The sequence below is a fragment of the Pezoporus occidentalis genome, unplaced genomic scaffold (assembly GCF_034315485.1).
Source record: "Pezoporus occidentalis ecotype Australia unplaced genomic scaffold, CSIRO_AGI_Poc_V1 ctg195, whole genome shotgun sequence".
NCBI lineage: Eukaryota > Metazoa > Chordata > Aves > Psittaciformes > Psittacidae > Pezoporus > Pezoporus occidentalis.
Genome location: NW_026913800.1, coordinates 696,874 through 715,552, shown reverse-complemented (window position 1 = coordinate 715,552; position 18,679 = coordinate 696,874). Strand labels below are relative to the sequence as shown.

The window sequence follows — 18,679 nt, the reverse complement described above, 5'->3', positions numbered from 1 at the left end:
CCTTCTTGTTTTTTTATGTGCCTTAGCATGCCTTCCAGGAGAATCTGCTCCAATATTTTGCCAGGCACAGAGGTGAGACTGACTGGTCTGTAATTCCCCGGGTCATCCATTTTCCCCTTCTTGAAAATGGGGGTTATATTTCCCTTTTTCCAGTCACTGGGAATTTCACCTGACTGCCATGATTTCTCAAATATGATGGACAGTGGCTTAGCTACTTCATTCACCAGCTCCTTTGGGACCTGCGGATGGATTTCATCAGGTCCCATGGATGTGTGTATGTTCAGGTTCTTAAGATGGTCTCGAACCAGATCCTATGCTACAGTGGGCCTACGGTCTTCATTCTCACAGTCCCTGCATCTGCCTTCCAAGACTTGGGTGGTGTGGTCAGAGCCTTTGCCAGTGAAGACTGAGGCAAAGAAGTCATTAAGAACCTCAGCCTTCTCCAAATCCAGGGTAGCCAGTTCTCCTGATAGCTTTCGGAGAGGGCCCACAGTGTCCCTAGTCTGTTCTTTATTTGCAATATAATTATAGAATCCCTTCCTGTTACCTTTCACATCCCTTGCCAAATTTAATTCTAACTGTGCCTCAGCTTTCCTAACCTGGTCCCTAGCTTCCTGGACAACATCCCTGTATTCTTTCCAGGTTGGCTGTCCTTGCTTCCACCTTTTATAAGCCTCTTCTTTCCTTTGCATTTTCCTCAGCAGCTCCTTATCCATCCAAGGAGGTCTCCTGGCCCTCCTGCTGCACTTCTTTCTAGCTGGGACACAACACTCCTGAGCTTGTAGCAGGTGATCCTTGAATATCAACCAACAGTCTTGGGCTGCCTGCCCTCTAGGGCTATATCCCATGGAAACCTTACTAAGCAGGTTCCTGAAGAGGCCAAAGTCTGCTCTCTAAATATGCAATAATCTGTATCACAGAATGATTGGGAAATATGGCTGAATCGAAAGTTAGGCACTATCAAAACCAGGTTGTTTTGATAGGATGATACAAGCATTTTATGGTTTTCTATATTCCATACTGCCTCCAACCACATATTTCCTTCCTTTGGAAATATCTACTAGAACTATAAGTGGAAAATTCACTACTTCAGACTAGCGAACATGGCACAATCATCATCCTATGTTAGTGCCACTTCTGCTGAAATAGAATACATTTTTTAATGGGATTTGACATTTTATAAATTACAAATGGATTTTTGTCTTACAAATGGGGGACATACATATGATATGGAAACACCATAGAACTCTAGATAGCTTCATAGGTAGTCAGCAAGCTGTATGAGGAAGCTATATGAGCTGCTACAGAGAGTCAGCTTTCAAAAACGCAGTTAGTTGAATGAACTGTGCTTGGAAGCAGCTTAGTGTCTTATCCTGATTTTAATAAGATTAAACTACATTTAAAGCTGTTTCACTGTTTATGGCAATATGGTTCAGACTCTGTGGTTCTAAGAAATTTTGCTCTTAGAAAGAATGTGCACATTGTGTGTAGGAAAAGAAGAAAGTTATTTGGCATTTGTGATTTATTCTATTGTACATTCAAAATACAATAGCATAAGGCTTTTTTGTTGAAATTTAGCAAAGACTGAATCATAAATATAAACTATATTCAGTTCCTGTTGCCAGGTATTTTAAGTAAGAGGTACTTTATAAGTGATTTACTTAAGTTGGAGAGTGGACACATTGCCACCTTTGGTAACTCTACTAACCTTTGTTATTTAGCCTTCCCAAGAACGACTCCAACTTGTCAAGCTTCATATCGGATTCCAATTGCATATCAGGCCTGGCTTCAATTTCTAAGCAAACCAGAGAGTAAAACTTGTTAATTGAAGGGAAGTAAAGTAAGCCTGAAGACATTTCAGCCATTTTTATTCCTCACCTTCCAAGGGCTTTGTAACTGGAGTGGTAGACTTCTGCCGGTTACTGAAAGGGGATGCTACTGGTGTTAGTGCACTTGGAGAAGCTAGGCCTGCATAAGAACACAGAACACAGGAAATACGGTCCTAGGTCAGGCCACGTTTCCAACAATGATCACAAGGGGAGCTATTCAGGGAAAGCGCTGGCCACTTTGTACAGTCCCTAATCCTTCCATGGCCTCCACTATATCCCTGCTGTATTAGGGATGGCAGTGTGACTGCCCTGCTTTCTTCTTAAATCAACAGCAGCCTCACAAATTGTCCCAGTCACAAGAACAAAACTTTGTTTCCAAGTGTCTGTGCACACACTAACGCAAGATGCATACTTCCTCTTGAATTCAGCCATTTTGCTTGTTTTCAAGGGAGCAGCAGTTCACTTGGTCTACATTTTGGACTCCAGTTCTACCACAAGCCACATTTTAAAACACGCAACTGTTTTGAACAAAAAGGTATGGTTAGCAGGGAAACAACCAAGAATTTGCTTGGCACCTTCACCCCCCTGCCACCTTTTTAATTTAAACCCACTTCTATTAATATATATAGCTGGATGCATCTGACCTGTGAACGCTGTCCTTGGATGAAATGGTAATTCTTGGGCCCTGCTATGTTTTAAGAACACATGGAAAAGTAAGTGGAAATCATCATCCCCATCACAGCAAGCACTGCTCCCTCCTTCTGTTGTATTCTCTCCATTCTTTTCAGCAAAAAATCATAAAAAAGTCATTCTGGACCCAGTGGATAAAATAAGATAACTTTTGTTTACTTCTTTTAATGTGAGTCTATGTTGCACCAGTAAGAGAAATGCCACTCTATAGGTTTCACGGTTTTTATTAGGTAGAAAAGTATATCAAAGCAAAGAATTGCATCTATTACCTCTTCTTGCGTGGGCACTCAGTAAATGGGAAAATTGACATTTAAACTTTCCTCTAATAATCTATTTTCCACTTAGCATATCTTACTAATTACTGAGCTACATAAATTTAAGCCTTCAGTTATTCTGATCAGATTAAACCATTATTGTGCTGGGAGAGTATATACTATCCACATTTCAGCTACCTTCACTGCAAGTCCTAGCAAGTCATAATTGGCAAATGCTAAGAGATTTAGAATATAATCAAGTACCTTTACCGCAAACAAATTTTTTTTCTCCATTACTCAAGAGACTCAAAATTCCATCAGGTTTTAAGTCAACCGCTAAAGCCTTCATCAAGGCGTATTTGAGAGGACACAGCTCTTAAGCAGCTCTTCCAGGACTTAATCCACAAGACCATATTGAGAATTACTTCAGATGTTACTAAAGGACCACCTTTCAATTAGGACTGAAAAATTTTCAGCCATAAGTAGCAATTAAAATACAGCATCTGTGCACACGTACATAACAAAGATTTAATTTTGTATTGATTTCTCATCATCTCTTAGATTAAAAAAAATCATCATGATAATTTATTCTTTTAGGGAACAAAACCAGCACACATCTGAATAAAATCCCACTTGGGCTACTTTTATTGATGCCACTGTTACTGGATTAACTTCCTTCTCCACATGAATGATCGTGGCACCTAAAGTGATCCTTTCAAGGTATTTTTCTTTTCCCATTAACAAAAACAAAAGCCAACAGAATGTGGCTTGAACTGCAAATGGAGTTATTCCCTATTGTAATACTGCCCTCAACAAACAGTGATTTTTTTATTTTTGTGGTTGTCATTTAACTTAAGGTTCACTGTTGTTGTGTTTAATAACCAAGTTCTTGTAACAAAATTTAGTCTCCATTAACCACAGGAGATCATTTTAGATGACTTCTTCCCAAAGCTATCATCTTCCCAGGCACATAGCACGAACAGCTAAGTTTCTACCAGAGTTCAGAGACTCCTGTCCACTTCAGAAGAATGACTGCATCTGGAAACAGTGACCGAGTCCAAGAGATCCCCAAAATGTCAACATTGCTCCCTTGTTATTTTTACTCCCTGGTTCTATGCAGAAATCTGTTCAGTGACTTCTTCAGCCAAGCACAACACTTCAAGTTGTTGTCCAAAACAGCATCCATAAAAATAACATGTGTTTGCTAAATATTCCCAGTGAACCTAGGAGTCGGGGAAGTGCCAGCAACAGCAACAACCAGATTTCATAACTTTTCTCTAGACAGTGCACCTGGGTTTTAAATTAATTAAAGAATAAATTTCTTATTTATTACAGAATAAATAAGAAAGAATAATCCAATTGTATACTTTGAGTTGTATCAGAAGGAAAAAAGAAACACATGACTCTTCAAGTAATTGACTACCACTGGTCAGGCGGAGCCCAGTAATAACTGGGTGGCAGTGCAACAGGATAGACCAAAATGGATTAAATACCAACAGCCAAAAGAAGCTAGAGCGAACAGCCTCATGACATGATATTCAGTTGAAGATAAATAGTTCTCCTCCTCTTGCTAAACATGGATACTGTTTCTGCATAGCTCAAGCTTAACTTTATTTTGACTAGACAGATAAGCAGTGGCTTATTTATATTGGGATCATTTCATCACTGACCTTTTTTTACCATTCGGCCAGCTACAGTGAACTGTGTGGAGTCATTGGCTGCTCCTTTACCCTTAGACTTCCAGGCTTCTTCTCGAGCGGTAATCAGGTGTTTCCTTTCTTCAATGGTCATTTGGCTCTCCTGGTTATCTACCATTCTCTGCTTTTTGGGGGGAAGAGAGAAAGAGATGTTAAAAAAATAGGTAAACTGACCAGGATTCAGCAAAAGACTGTCTGAGCATTTCAACTGCCAGCTGCAGAGGGAAAAGAACAGGAGAAAGAAAACTAGTAAAGTAAAATCAGACACAGCTTAGTGACCCTGATCCTGAGAAGCTTCATTGTCTTGCTGCCCCATTACACTTTGAAGCTAAGATTTTGATCTCTGCTCTTTGACATTTCTTGAAACTACAAGGCAAATGGCATCCCTCTAAGCAAAGGAAACCATTTACTCTGTACATAATTTTCTAGACTTTGCTCTTTTGAAGCATGACTTGCTACACTAGTGACATCACTAAACTGACTTTCAGCAAATGTTCTAAAGTACACAAATCTGTAGGTAGCACAGGGAATAACAATGAAGAAGTGTAACTTCAGCTGGTGCTTTCTGAATCAGTCTCTTATGATAACTCAATTCTCCAGGCAGGATTAGCAACCTTATCTCTCCAGGGCTGCTCATTTTTGTTCGTATGTCAGCTTGTTCTGCTGAGTGCTTTTCCAATGACTGTGATCAATACCCCTGCCTCCTCCTTTTTTTTTAAAAGGACATTCTGAGCTTTTCTTGCTTGCTTTGGAGGGTAACAGCCAACAGCCTGAGTGATCAGAAGCAACTAGGAGCATTGACTATCTTCGTGCCTTCCTACCTAACACAAAAGATTGATGACAATACATTATATAGGAAAGAAACTGAATTTACATATTTTGCTTAAGCCAGGTCAGGCCAAAGAAATACTGCTTCAGTGCACTTATCTTAAAAAAGTAGCAACATTTCAGGGATTATACTGCATAGAAATCGAGCATAAAAGTATTTTTAGTGCACGACTGTCAACTCTAGAATTACTTCCAAGTTGTGTGCTATTTGTCATTTTGCTTCACAACCTAGCTGCTAGAATTGAAATACCACATGAAAATCTAATGCTTTAGCACAGCTCTAGCTCATGCAACCACAGAGGGGAAACTAAAAAGTACACTAAAGCTCATGAACACAAAGTAAACACTCTTCTCTCTTCAAGATACAAAGAAGAGCTCTAAATCCAGATATTTATTATTTTCTTAAAATAATAAATCAGGCTAAATAAACCAGTCACTTTTTAGAAAAACAATTCTGACTGCGGGGGACACACTGAAATAGAGATTTCTAGCTTTCATCATTTACCAAGAGCAGTATCCACCAGTAAGTGGATAAAAGTAACACAGTAAGTGTAAGTAACACAGTAAGTGTAAAGATAATCCAAGAAGTGACTTGTACAAGTATTAGGACATGAGAGCCCTCCGTTCCTTTCTCTAGTTCCATGTATCTCTGCAGCCTTCTGTAGTAATGCTTGCCCTCAGTTCATTAGGAAAGATAGCTGGATAGCCAGACACTGTGACTACAAGTTATGGTAATCAAGATAAAAACCTCTGTTTTTCCCTAGAACTCCAAAATGTTCCATGGAAATAACAAGATGCAAGTCTATTCAATATCGCTTCCTCATCTGTAAAAGCCTCTGAATGCTTTGAAGAAAAACACTGGAAATAATCTCTGTTTGCTTCACCCAGTCTCTACCCATTCCAGTGTCAGCACAGCCACCTCTGGGATGAACAACTGGTAGAAAAAGCCCACAGCAACATACTAAAGGAGATGTGGGCAGGAAATTAATAAATACCTAATGAAACCACAAGTGAAATTTCATACACAAAACAAATACATTTAACTTAGTGAGGATGCTGACTTCCGTTACAGTATGAGGGGAAGCGATGGAGAGGCAGGAAGAAGTAGAATCATATGGATCCTTCCTTTTTTTTCTTTTTTTTAAGTGACAGGGTGCTTGATTTTGAATTGTGTCTCCAGCAAATACTTGAAGCTTCAGAGTCTGCAGAGCTACTGGAAATTCTGAAGACACAGACCTGTAAGAAGTGTGTGCGTTCATCGCTACACATGTAAATTGTGAGAAACATCATAAATTATTCTGGAGCTGTGCCAAAGGATAAAGGAGATCAGCTGTCTAACAGCAGAAACAAACTTTTTTTAATGGAAGATTTCAAGCTGTTCCACTGGGCAAAACATCTTTGGAGTTCCCCAAAAAATTAAATCAGACTGGATGTGTAAATTACAAAACTCAGAGCAATTCCATATTAGATCTCTTCCTAATGCATGATGACTCCCAGCTTCGTCTGTTAATGAACACATGAACTAAAAAAAAAAAAAAAAAAAGAACAAAAAATAAACTGAATAGACACCAAGCAATCCCTAACCCATTTAATTTGCCATTACAGTCCTGGTGAAAAAACAAAGGTATATGTGACGATTAGAGGAAAGAGTAATTTTCTATAGTTGGAGAACTAATATAAGCCAAAACTGTCACTAGACATAAGTTGTTCGAAGCACACTCTAACTGGAAGAAAATATGGCAAGAAAGGTAAAGCTCGACAAGATTTTAAGTGCAAATTTTACTTTCAAGTGAAAAAATATGAAAGAAGATTAAATCTCCCATTTGTAACTCTGACATTTTGATAATGGGACCCAAAGAGCCCAATAAAAAAGTCTAAACAAGAATTAATGTGTCAAGAACAACAAAATAAAAAAAGCTTAGGAAGACAACAGGTCCAATGCAATTTTTTCATTCAACATAAAAGCTGGTTACATTCAATGAAACATTCTAGTCTATCATGAAAAATACATCCATATGTTCATTTATATCTCATTTCAGACAAATAATAAGTTCATAAAATGAAGTGAAGGAAAAGGATGAGAAGAACTGGTATCCAACATCATGAAATAACTGGAATGGGAGATGCCCCAAAAACAAGCAATGAATTTAAAAAAAAGCTTTTAAAAATGGAAAACTGTATAGGATTGATTAAAAACTCAGATGGAGACAATATTGAGAAGTAAAATTGAAGCATACAGGTACAGGTCACACAAGCAATGTGTTGTTACAGCAGTTACACTTCCATGAGCGCCTGGAAGACAATCAGTGAAGAATCAAAGCACAGGAGCATAATTAATGCTATTCCACATGGCATTATGGAAAACAGGTTTAATCAAAATGGTAAGTTTGATGAGCTCAAGTATGATTAAATATGTTAACACAGTTATCTCTGATTTCTTTAATATATTTGACTTAATCACAGATGATATTCTGAGGGGTTTTTTTGAGCAATATAAAAATATCAGTGCAGCTCACAGGCTGCAAGCTAGTTAACTGACTGAAAAATTATTTTTAAACAGAGAAAAGCCATGCAGTGAACCGATTCACCCCAACTTTGAACAAAATGTTTACTTGCACATGTTAAAAGGATATGGTTCTGCTCAGAAAACCCTCAGGATGAGACCAACAGACAGAAGAGTGATGAAAAAATGATCACATAGCCTGGAAACAGGGTGGTGAGGGGGAAGGTTATCAGAAAAATCTAATAAACTAGGCTTTTAAGAGAAATGTTATTTGAAAAGGGGAAAAAATGCAAAAAGACTGAAACTGATGAGAAAAATTCCCATGGAACCAAAGTTGCTCTGAGCAGATAATCTGTACTGCAATAGCTCACCCATCTCCAGCCTCTACACTTCTATTCACAATGCTGACAAGGTTTCAAGGAAAGAGATACAATATTTTTTCAAGATTTGAAAAAAAATCGACCTCAGATTAAATCAGACGAGTATGCATTTTTACTGAAGAGAGGGTCAAGAGTTAAGCTTTACCCAGCAAGAATAATTCCAAATGAAAAAATACTTAATATTGCAGTGAATTATTTTCTGTATGTTGACAGCCTGGAACAAAGACTGCGTGTTCAAGTCTGAGAAGGAGTTTTAGACCTGATGCAAGAACAATTAGAACCAGGGATTACTTTTCTCCCCACCAGATGGTTAAATTGGATGATGAAACTGGTCTTTTCTGTGACACATTTCTTGAGGGTATGCACAGGCATTCCACTGTGTTTGTAGCATCAGTTCATGCTACAGAAAGGCTCACATCCCAGCAATGCTCCATTTCATACCATACATTTTTTCAGTCCAAGCAGTGTCCCGTTTAACTTGCAAGAACACAGCTGAGAGTGGTCTGTAAGCATGCGGGTTTGTTGTTTGGGGTTTGTTTTGGTTTTCTAATGCAAGAAATAAGAGAATTTATGGTTTTCTATGTCAGAGATTGACTGCCCCACATGGGGAAGTCAAACCAAGAATGAATATAAAAAATATATTTTGCAAAAAGGGAATCCATTTAAAACCAATGTTATAAATTATATAAAAGAATAATCCTAGAAGTACCTATTTGCTTTTTCAAACAAGTAACTTCTCTAGTTTAGGCTCCTAAGACAAAAAAAAAAAAAAAGGCACAAAGAGAATCCAACAGTTATACAACTATGGAATAGTTTCTGCATTATTTTCTTCTCCAATTTTATACGGGTCTTGTTATATGGAGAAAACTCAAACGCAAATGGGTTCAAAATTGGTTTGAGCAAAATAGGATATACCCAACTTGTGTTTATTGCAAACAAAAAAATGACTGTGCCAGAAGAATCCCAAACAAATCTGTACGCACCTTGGCACTGTGCTAGAAGGAAGCAGCTTTCTAAGAGAGCAGGATGTAGCTCACCATCGGGTTTTCCACTTTTAAAACAGATGGGATGAACAGCCCATTGGAGGGCCTCCTCTCACTAGTGGAGGGATACTATGTTATTAAGTTAAACTACATATTTACCTTCTAGATACATACAGCTGGTGAATCCTGTCACAACAGAATTAATAGGTTATCTGAAGTAAATAATACAGCTATCTTAAATCCAGAGCTTACAGAGAAGTAATGCTTTTCAGTTGCTAGCCCCAAATTTAATTTTTAATTAAAAAAAAAGAAAAAACAACCCCCAAAAATCGGAGTAAATGATCGTGCTCAAAGCCAGCTATGAAAATGAATGTGGAAACAGTAAATATCAGTACTTGAAACTTCTATCGTAGTTTGAATAGCCTCTGCCGTAATCATCATCCTCTGTTTTAGCAGTGAGTATCAATCCCTTGAATTCACTGCTATTATGCATGCTGGTCAGAATGTTCCCCACATGCAACATACACTGTATTCTGCATGGGAATAAAGAACCCAATGGATTCCTTATAGTCCTAGAACCACAGATGTGAGCTGGAAGCCAAGGGACAAGGAGCTGGAATAAACCAGGATTAGATTTGCATAGACCTTTCAGTGAACTCTCCCTGTTTTGTCATGTTTTTCTTCCAACTTCTTTCTTTGCCCACTCCTGCCTTAGCTGTTTTTACCTCCGATCATGTGAAACAGGTTCTGTTTGCTCAGATCAAGATCTGGTATTCTGCTTCTGCTCAAAGGCAACTCTGTTATGTAGCTCTAGCAAAAAAAAAGTTTCTATTTCTCATTATCTATTAGTTCTTCATAAGTTCTTCAAATTGTTTATGATGGAATTGCAGAGGTATGGACATGATTTTAAGGAACACTTGAAGCTTCTCTAACATCCTGAACAGCAGCAAGAACTCTATTCTGAAGCAAACTCAAAGTTTACTGTTGCCACATGTCGCTTTGGGAATGTGCATCTTAGATACTAATGTAATTTTCTTAGTCCTCCCTCCAATAATTAAATAGGAAGTTTATATAGCATTTCACCTTCCATCTCCAAGGATGACGTTCATCAGAAATCAGAGAGCTTGATTCTTTCAAACTAGTACTACACACCTTTAAGGAAGAAAGAGAGAGAAGCAGGAAGATGGGACAGTCAAAGAATAGAAGCAGGATGAGCAAAGGCAAAAATCGTTTAGACAGGGACTAGGGAAAATCACTATAGGAAAGTCACCTCTTAAGAAAAGTAGTCAATAAATTAGATGATTTTATGCCTTACATTGTATATGCACGATACTTATAGAGAAGTCAGGGGTACATGGCATTTTGTGCTAGAATAAATGCTGTGCAGTTACATATTGCTTTTATTAAAAACGTGCAAGTTTTTTTTTGCATTTTATAATGAATGCAATAATGCCTCCTTTATTTACTTCCTCATCTATATAGTCCAACAGATACAGAATTTTGAGAAAAGCAACCATAATAGAAACAGTAGCAGAATGGATATGAAGAAGACTTCAGAGCACAGGGGCTTAATACTATGTTTCTTTAACAGAGCGTTTACTAAGCTGGTTAATCACTTAAGAGGATTATTAATTTCTCATGTAAAAAAAAAACCCAACAAAACCTGTCAAAATGTGCTTACTTGAAATTGTTGAGCATTTAATTTGTGCAGACTTTTCCTCACCTGATTAATAGGTAGAAAAGGATGAAATTTATGGAGAGCAGGTGTAACGGGAGAGTAAGTAGAAGCATATACAGGTTCCTATGACAAGGACAGAAGCAAAGCAAAGGAATTAGAATAGTACTGTACTGTCAGAAGAGGACTGGACTATCAGAAATGGAGATGGGGCATAACCCATCTTCTCCTAATTTCTTAAGATGAAGTAAATCTGAATCTTTTAATCTTCTGGAAATGTTTCTCCTATTGGAAAGCCAGAGAATAGAAACAACACAACAGCATGTTTACCAAAGCCATTCCATGCAGGAATTAAACAAGTTAGTAACAGTATCACTACAACTCAACACAGAACAAAACAGCACAGCCAGAAAAATGCACTTTTCGTATGCTGAAAAAAATTATGTCCCTGCTTTCATGCACCATTAAATTGATGAACCATGTCGACCACAACGTGAATAATTCTGCTATAAATTTAATCAGATCTTGCTCAGTAACAAGCCATCTATTCTCTGGATGAACAGAAAGAATGCTTACTAAAAATGGGATACTCAAAAGCCATCTGGAGGGAATTGCTTAGCCCACAGCACTCAGCGAAGGTGGGTTCACCATTCTGAAGCCTACAAATAACCCTGCTTCAGAGCTGGGCTTACCCAAAGCTGATTAGACATGGCTTTATCAGTTGTAATTCTTCTTCCTTTCTATAGTTTAAAGCAAATGTGGAACACATTTGTTCCACATTGCATTCTCTTCACAATATGGGTAAATGCAGCTCATTAGAGTGGCTCAAAATGAATCCTAGCCAGTATTTTCAGCTTTGATTAGAACTGGATATGAGCACTTGGTGGATGCCACATATGAAATAGGTGAAACTTTTTATCCATCCAAATTACCACAGCAAGAGACTGATATTTTCCCTAAAGGTCACTTATTAAGGGCTTACCCCCTTTTAAGACTTTCATATACTTCCTCTCTGAGTAGTTTCGAATTGAATGTTTAGCCTTAGCCTTTAACACCACTGCTGACCTGCAGTTCGAACTTGCTGTAAGAATTAAGTGCATTTCAAATGTCATTCACTGCTTTAACATTGACTGCAATGCAGCTGGTAATCATATTTATCAGGGACTCTGTTAAAAGTGTCTGACTATAAACCAGGCATTTTCATTCCAGTAAATTTTACAATTTTAATACTAAGGTGGGATTTTAAAGTTAGTTAATTTTTCTACCCATGAAAGAAACCCCTAAAACTGGAAGTCTTCCATCCAACCTAAGATGATAAATAGAGGTATACTAAATCAAAAATATTTTTCCAAATAAAAGGGATTTTTTTCCCCAATGACATTCCTCAGTGTACGGTTGTTCCCCTTGTGTTAGAGCTATTCTTTGAATTGTCCAAGTATGTTTTACCATACACATGATAATTTAATAAGTTTCACAGCTTCCAACAAATTATCCTCCTATGTGCAGCAATCATCAAAACAGATGCTGGACCTCAAAGCAGATCTCAACTTCCCCCCTTCTGTATTTCCTCGAGTTAATTCCTTAGGCCATATTTTTTTCTCATTTGAGGTTGCTCCCTCAAGCTTTTCCATGAATTTTGTGGGGTTTCTACACTTTAGCCTACATATAAATGACTATAACACATTTGAAGAAATATCTCACCATGTAGACAACTGTGCAAAAGCATTTTGAGTAGAAGTGATCAAAGAACACTATTCAAAATAACTATTTTATTAAGAGTATGAATCTTTCAACTTCTGCTGTTTATTAGAAATCTAAATGTACTCTAATAACTTCTATTTTAACAGCTATGCTTGAAGAATCAAATCTCCAGAATAAGTTAGATAACATACACACACAAGAAAACCTAAATAAGTGTCTGACAACATTAATAGGAGTGACATAATGAAACTAAAAACTTCAGGCATCATTTTGAACCAGCAGGGCATGACAGAAGTTTACATACCCTTGCTGTCAATTCATGACTGCCATGTGTGGAAATTGTATTTTAACTAGCTCAAAACACAGTAATCAGTACAATTCCTGCATTTTTATAGCAATCCAGCAACAGAAAGTACTAAGACTCTAAAGTACATTGTAGTCTCAAAGCTCTTCTACAAACAGAGACTTCAGTGGCACACTGCTTCACGGTCCTCAAAGGATGATAACCGTCACATTGCTTAATTATCAAGAATAGTATTTCCAGATGTAAGGGCAGCTGACACAGTGTGTTACAAGAACTGTGGTTAAATTAGTGAAGCTTTACATTATTTTTATCATGTATCACATAATGAATCAGCATCACAAATATTAACACAGTGTAGGGAGTTGTGTATCTAACAAGACTGACTTTTTTTTCTTACACATCCAAGATTTCACCCATTGGCAGACAGGCAAATCCTTTGTTTTAGGCTCTAAATAGCCAAGAGCTAACATGAACCAACAGAGTGGGTGACCCAGTGTCACAGGAACTCCCACTGCTAGCATTCTTACTTCAAGCTTGTACTGTTCAAGCTCGCTTACTTGCTTTAAAAGCCTAACTTGTGCTACACTGAGTGAAGTCTAAGCACACATGGTAATACAGCAGGAGGGATATGAGTGCTGGGGAATGAGAAGAGAGAACAAAGGTTTTGTCTCTGCCTAAATCTTGGCAGCTGCTTAAAGGTTTTTCTGAACTCCATTGTCTTTAGCTGGAGTACATTTGTTATCTGATCTCAACAGTTGTCATTTCGTAGACAAGCCTGTTAAAAATGCGACCACAATTTTGCTTTCCTTGCTGAAACTATTTTTGCTTTAGGACATCTTTCAAACTTGCAACTGGATTTTTGAGCAAGTTCACAGGGCAAAACCAAAACAAACCCTTAAATCCAAACTGCAAAATTCAGCTTTCTTGTTTTTCTGCCAGTTAACACAGAACCATTAAGCCACATGTTCAATAACTACATCCTCAATTTAACCTCAGTAATGACAGACTAACAACTCCTTACTTGTAATATACTGATGGACGAGAGACTCTTTGTTATTGTTTGCCTATAGTATTTAATAGAAGCATCATTTTAACAGCTAAATAACTGCATCCAAAGATTTCTGTCCCCACTGGTAAAATTTATAACACAAATTTTGTCTTCACTTGTCCTCTGTGAAAATACTCCTTCAAATTTAAAGGCTTTTGAAATGGCCTATTTTATCTGACACTGTCATTTTCAAAATACTAGACTCAGAAGGGAAGCAAGTCTACATTAGTCCTGTAGTTTAAACCAGCAGTCCATTTTGAAGCAAACCTCCCTGTCATCCTCACTCCTCGTACTTCGGTTCACACGGCAGAATGCAGAGATTTCTAGATCAAACTAAGCCCTGAAACGCACTCCTGGATTCCCATGTAATCCACAGCGGCTGCTAACAGCAGTCAGGCCACAGGAGCAGACTAAATGTAGCCTGAGGCAAAACTATATTGAAGCAAAACAAGCAAATATGGCATGGTAGCAGCTCCTTATCAGTAATCCTTCTGCTTTACAGATCCACTCTTGCTGCTGGGCAACATAACTTACACATGCATAGACATAGCCAGAGTGTGCTAGTGATGTGGACTTTCGTTTCCTCTACACTTTTCTATCTATCTATCCATCTCCTACTATTCACTAACGCTGACAAGACAGGTAAAATCCTTGTCCAGATGGTTTTGGCTATCTGCAAACGCCAAAGATTGTGCAAGATAACCAGCAGCCAAATGGCTCATGAATGCTTTGGTAGCTGCATTTCTTCAATGTTTCTAGGATCCAAAATTACTGCTAAAACAAAGGTATATGCACAGATAACACAGATTTAGGAATCTGAAATTTTTCAAGCTCACCTATACTAAAGATAACACCTGAAATTAAAGTCTTAAGCCAATTTCACTGAGGTGTAAAGGCTTAAATCATTATACCTGTAAGTATTCTAGAAGTCTTACAAGCCCACTTAACGTATTCATAATCTGTTGATGTAAAACCACTGCAACCAATATTGCATGTCCCAAGACAGTGAAGACATTCTCTTTTAAAGAGCTCTCATGTTGGGAGAACTGTTTTTTAACCAAGCCTAACAACAAGAGGAATAGCAAGAGCTAGTAGCTAATGTTAGGCATGCCCATCTAATTGGATGCATCTTCAAAAAGCTGAAGCGCTTCAAGATGTTTCTTCCAAACAAGGATAGAGTTACCTTCTTCAACAGCTGCTCAACTTCTTGCATCTGTGTGTTACGATCAGTGACAGGCACTTTTGCATACTCCTGCTTTTTGCTGAGCCTGCTCTTCCAATCTTCTTCACCACTCTTCTTCAATAATGCCAACCTAGAATAAAAGCCATGCCAGCAGTTAGCTTTAAACACTGTATTTGTTATCCTCAAAAGATACCCTTTCACTAATGCTACATTCAAGAGAATTTGAAATTCAGTTTTCAAACATTAACTAGTTATTTACATTTCATAAACATAATACAAAGCTCACAACTGAACACCAAGTCTTTACTGAACATGTTGAATCATCTGTCAAAATACAGACATCTAGATCTGAGACACACACCCCAGTTAATTTGTGTAGTCAGTGGAAATTGCCAATACAGTCAAGGGCGGAAAAGATACAATGCAGATCATCCTGAATATATATATATATATATATATATATATATATATATATATAATTAGGTTAATCACTATTTTTTTTCCCCTCCCTTCTGTCAATAAGACACAGAGAGTGGCTAGCTCAGTTATGGATGCTTACACTGTAGATGTCCAAAGTTAGTAAGATGAATCCTACTTTTGGTCTTTTATTGCACTCATTAAAAAAAGATTTAAAAAATTATTTTCATTAAAAGCCAAGAAGAAAGAGGTCTATACAACAGGCACCCACAAATTAGATCTCATCAGGCTACTGCTACTGCTTTCACTACAACTCCAGTGACTGAGGTTACTACCAGACTCCTAAGGATCACTTAGTATCTCCGTGCTTAGCTCAGGCATTGCTGTGATGCAAATCAATACTGCCAATGTAGCAGCAACTTGGTGCTAACTACACTGCCGCCCTGAAACCTATCTGCAAGATTAAAATAATTTAAAGGATGTCCACTAAGTAATTTTTTTGAATTGTTTTACTACATTACTTTCTTTGATCTAGGGCATTTCAGTAAGGATTATACAAAACCTTTAACCCTATTATATTCAAAGAGGTTCAGCAGTTAAACCTATTTTGATGACAAGATGCCTTTATAGAGATGTGATTACTGTTACCCTCACAGTAAAAGTCTTGTCTTGAAACTGAGGAGAAGGAAAGGGTAGGACTGAATAGGTGTAGCCAGAAGTCAAGTTTCAGGCAGCTCCTTCCTGCAAAAATCAAGGGGTGCAACCACACTACTGGCCTATTCAAGGACAACCAATTGGTCCTGAGGCAGTCATTTGAGAAGAATTGAAAATGCAGAAAATGGTAAACCCACAGAATACAATGACAGTAAGAATGTTAGTATTTGAGAAAGCAGTTATTTCCTTTCTTCCTGCCCAGGTAGGCAGCGCTGGCAGACTTCACATTGCCTGATTGCTTCATACCTCATAGCATGGGATGAATAGGGTTGAGAAGAGCTCACAATAAGGAGCTGAGACCATGGTCACTGTTTCCAAAGTGTATGCAAGATTTCACTGCCCAGAACTAATCTTCTGGAGTGCATCTATGCATGTGTGAAACTGTGGAGGAGATCAAGATGGGACTGAATTGCTACTGTGCAGTTGAATTATCTTCAGTATGATGTTCTCTTAGGTCAGCTTTGCTTAGAAGTGATCTGCAGTAACTGAAGCTGAAAAGCATTTTGGTCAGCTTTGGCCTAAATTGTTTAGGTTTTTTTAAATGCCTAGAGCTGCTCAGCATATCAGGCAGAAAATGGCCAACATGAGATAAGCAACTACAAAAAGGAAGCTGACTGTTAAAAGAGTGCAGAAATCTAGCCTGCATAAGAAATTCTTGCTCTGGCATCCATACATCAAAAAAAGGTTGAAAATTCAGTTTAGGTTTGGTTCCTTCTGAGAGGGAATGAACAATGGTTAAGAGGTCTGACAGAAATTAGAATTATCTGTAGGTTGTTTTAAATGGTGATCATGACATGCAGCTGACTTCTGAAGTGGAGCTAACCGGATGGCCGCCTAGCAACTTTGGTCTCCATAAACACACAAAGACAGGTAGCTGCACATAACTGATGTGCCATTTGAAGTCTTCCAAGACATTTCTCTTCCTGAAGGGAAGACAATTCAAAAAAAGGTTTCCACCACTCAATCAGTGGATTAGCCCTGGCTGCCTAAGACAAAACACAGCCAAAACTACTCAAATATATGAGCCTTTGCTCCCTCTCACCTCCAAGCTGTGTGTTTGCAGAAGAAGAGAGTGTCTTGTCTTCCTTGAAAAATCATGATTTTCATTCTTCCATGTAATATTGGTAATTCTGAAAATGCCAGGCATACACTCACTCCACAAGGATAATATTAGTTCAGTGAAGTAAGTCTTTGTGGAAAATCACTTCTGTCGAGACCAGCAGGCATGCATCCTGCCCAAATATCATTACATCTGTGGAAAAGCTGTTCTTCCATAAGGTGAAAGAATGTCTGACACAGCCAGAAAGATCCACTGGATGGGAAGATGAAGTTAGTGAATGTAAACGGGGTGAAAAAAAAATAAAAATCCAAAGTCTAATAGTTAATTTTTAGCAGAAATGTTCTTTGAGGTTTATGAATACTTGGCACCAGCTATAGCCAAGCAAAAGAAAATGACTGGTTGTAGGTTTTTGTTTTTTTTTTTTAATTCTGGGCCAAGAAGTAGACTACTGTGGTATTTTGGAAGGCTAAAACATTTTGGTACCAGCCCTGCCATTAACAGACATTTGTGGAATCAGAATCTACAAATTTCTGACAAGGCAGAAGGTATTTTCTTCTGTCAGCTTTGAGACTGGTTAGACAGTCTTGGAGGCCTAACGGAAGTGATTCCAGACTGACAGTCTTTAACATCAGTTACCCAAGAGATCAACTCAACCAAAACTTTAAATTTAGGACTGAAACAGCTGCTAATACTTGGATCTTCCCTCCCACCTCTTTTTCCCCACAAGAATCAGGGAAGACTCGTCATTTACCACCTATAAACCAGAAGTTATTGCTCTTAATCCTTATCTACCTAGACATTTGAAATATTTACTGAAGGGGAAAAGAACACAAGTTAATAATGAAGGTTGCTTTAAACAAACCAATAGTAGACTGAGAAAGGTAAGTACATCCTTCAGAAAAGGGACTGAGACTGCACAGCTGTTGTAGATGTCCCTGCACCCTCTTCTTCATGTTAAGAGGATAACAGGGACTGGAGATGCTCTATCAATAAAGAGGACTCGCATACATCCTAGAAATATATTAATTTAAGAAGCAAGATTTGGAATCATGTTTAAAAAATAAAAAAAAAAAAATAAAATGGTTAGGAGTTCTGAATATCACACTCACCTCACCAAGTGAGGGAATACTTTTACACAGTCAAAGTTTAATCAGGCAGCTATTTTTATTTATTGGTTCTGCCTTCACTGTAAAAAACGTGAAGTAAAAATATGCCTATTTTTCAACTTGAAGCAAATAATCGTAACTTTAGTTACTGGACTGCTACCAGATCCTTTTACAGTTTGGGACTCAGCTTATACTCTTAAAGTTTTAATGAGTTTTAATGAGCCCAAATTAGAATGACTTTTACAAGTAACACAGCAGCTATTGGAGCTCCAGCCATGAACTCCTACTGTCTGCACACGTGCGGACA

The 18,679-nt window shown here is 37.9% G+C and overlaps 1 protein-coding gene across 21 annotated transcripts in view; it reads right to left on the bottom strand.

Annotated features, from left to right (window-relative positions):
- The window catches only part of SVIL (supervillin), a 144,349-nt gene that overhangs the window by 19,661 nt on the left and 106,009 nt on the right, over window positions 1-18,679 (bottom strand). For 11 of the 21 annotated variants that reach the window (XM_062617379.1, XM_062617380.1, XM_062617381.1 and 8 more), the window contains 6 exons: window positions 15,076-15,205; window positions 10,888-10,965; window positions 10,248-10,316; window positions 4,444-4,594; window positions 1,879-1,968; window positions 1,709-1,795 (listed from right to left, as the gene is read on the bottom strand). In XM_062617379.1, coding sequence (XP_062473363.1) covers window positions 1,709-1,795; window positions 1,879-1,968; window positions 4,444-4,594; window positions 10,248-10,316; window positions 10,888-10,965; window positions 15,076-15,205 — 605 coding nt within the window. The remainder of the gene's footprint in view (window positions 1-1,708; window positions 1,796-1,878; window positions 1,969-4,443; window positions 4,595-10,247; window positions 10,317-10,887; window positions 10,966-15,075; window positions 15,206-18,679) is intronic. The other 10 variants (XM_062617378.1, XM_062617385.1, XM_062617388.1 and 7 more) reach the window with 5 other exon arrangements.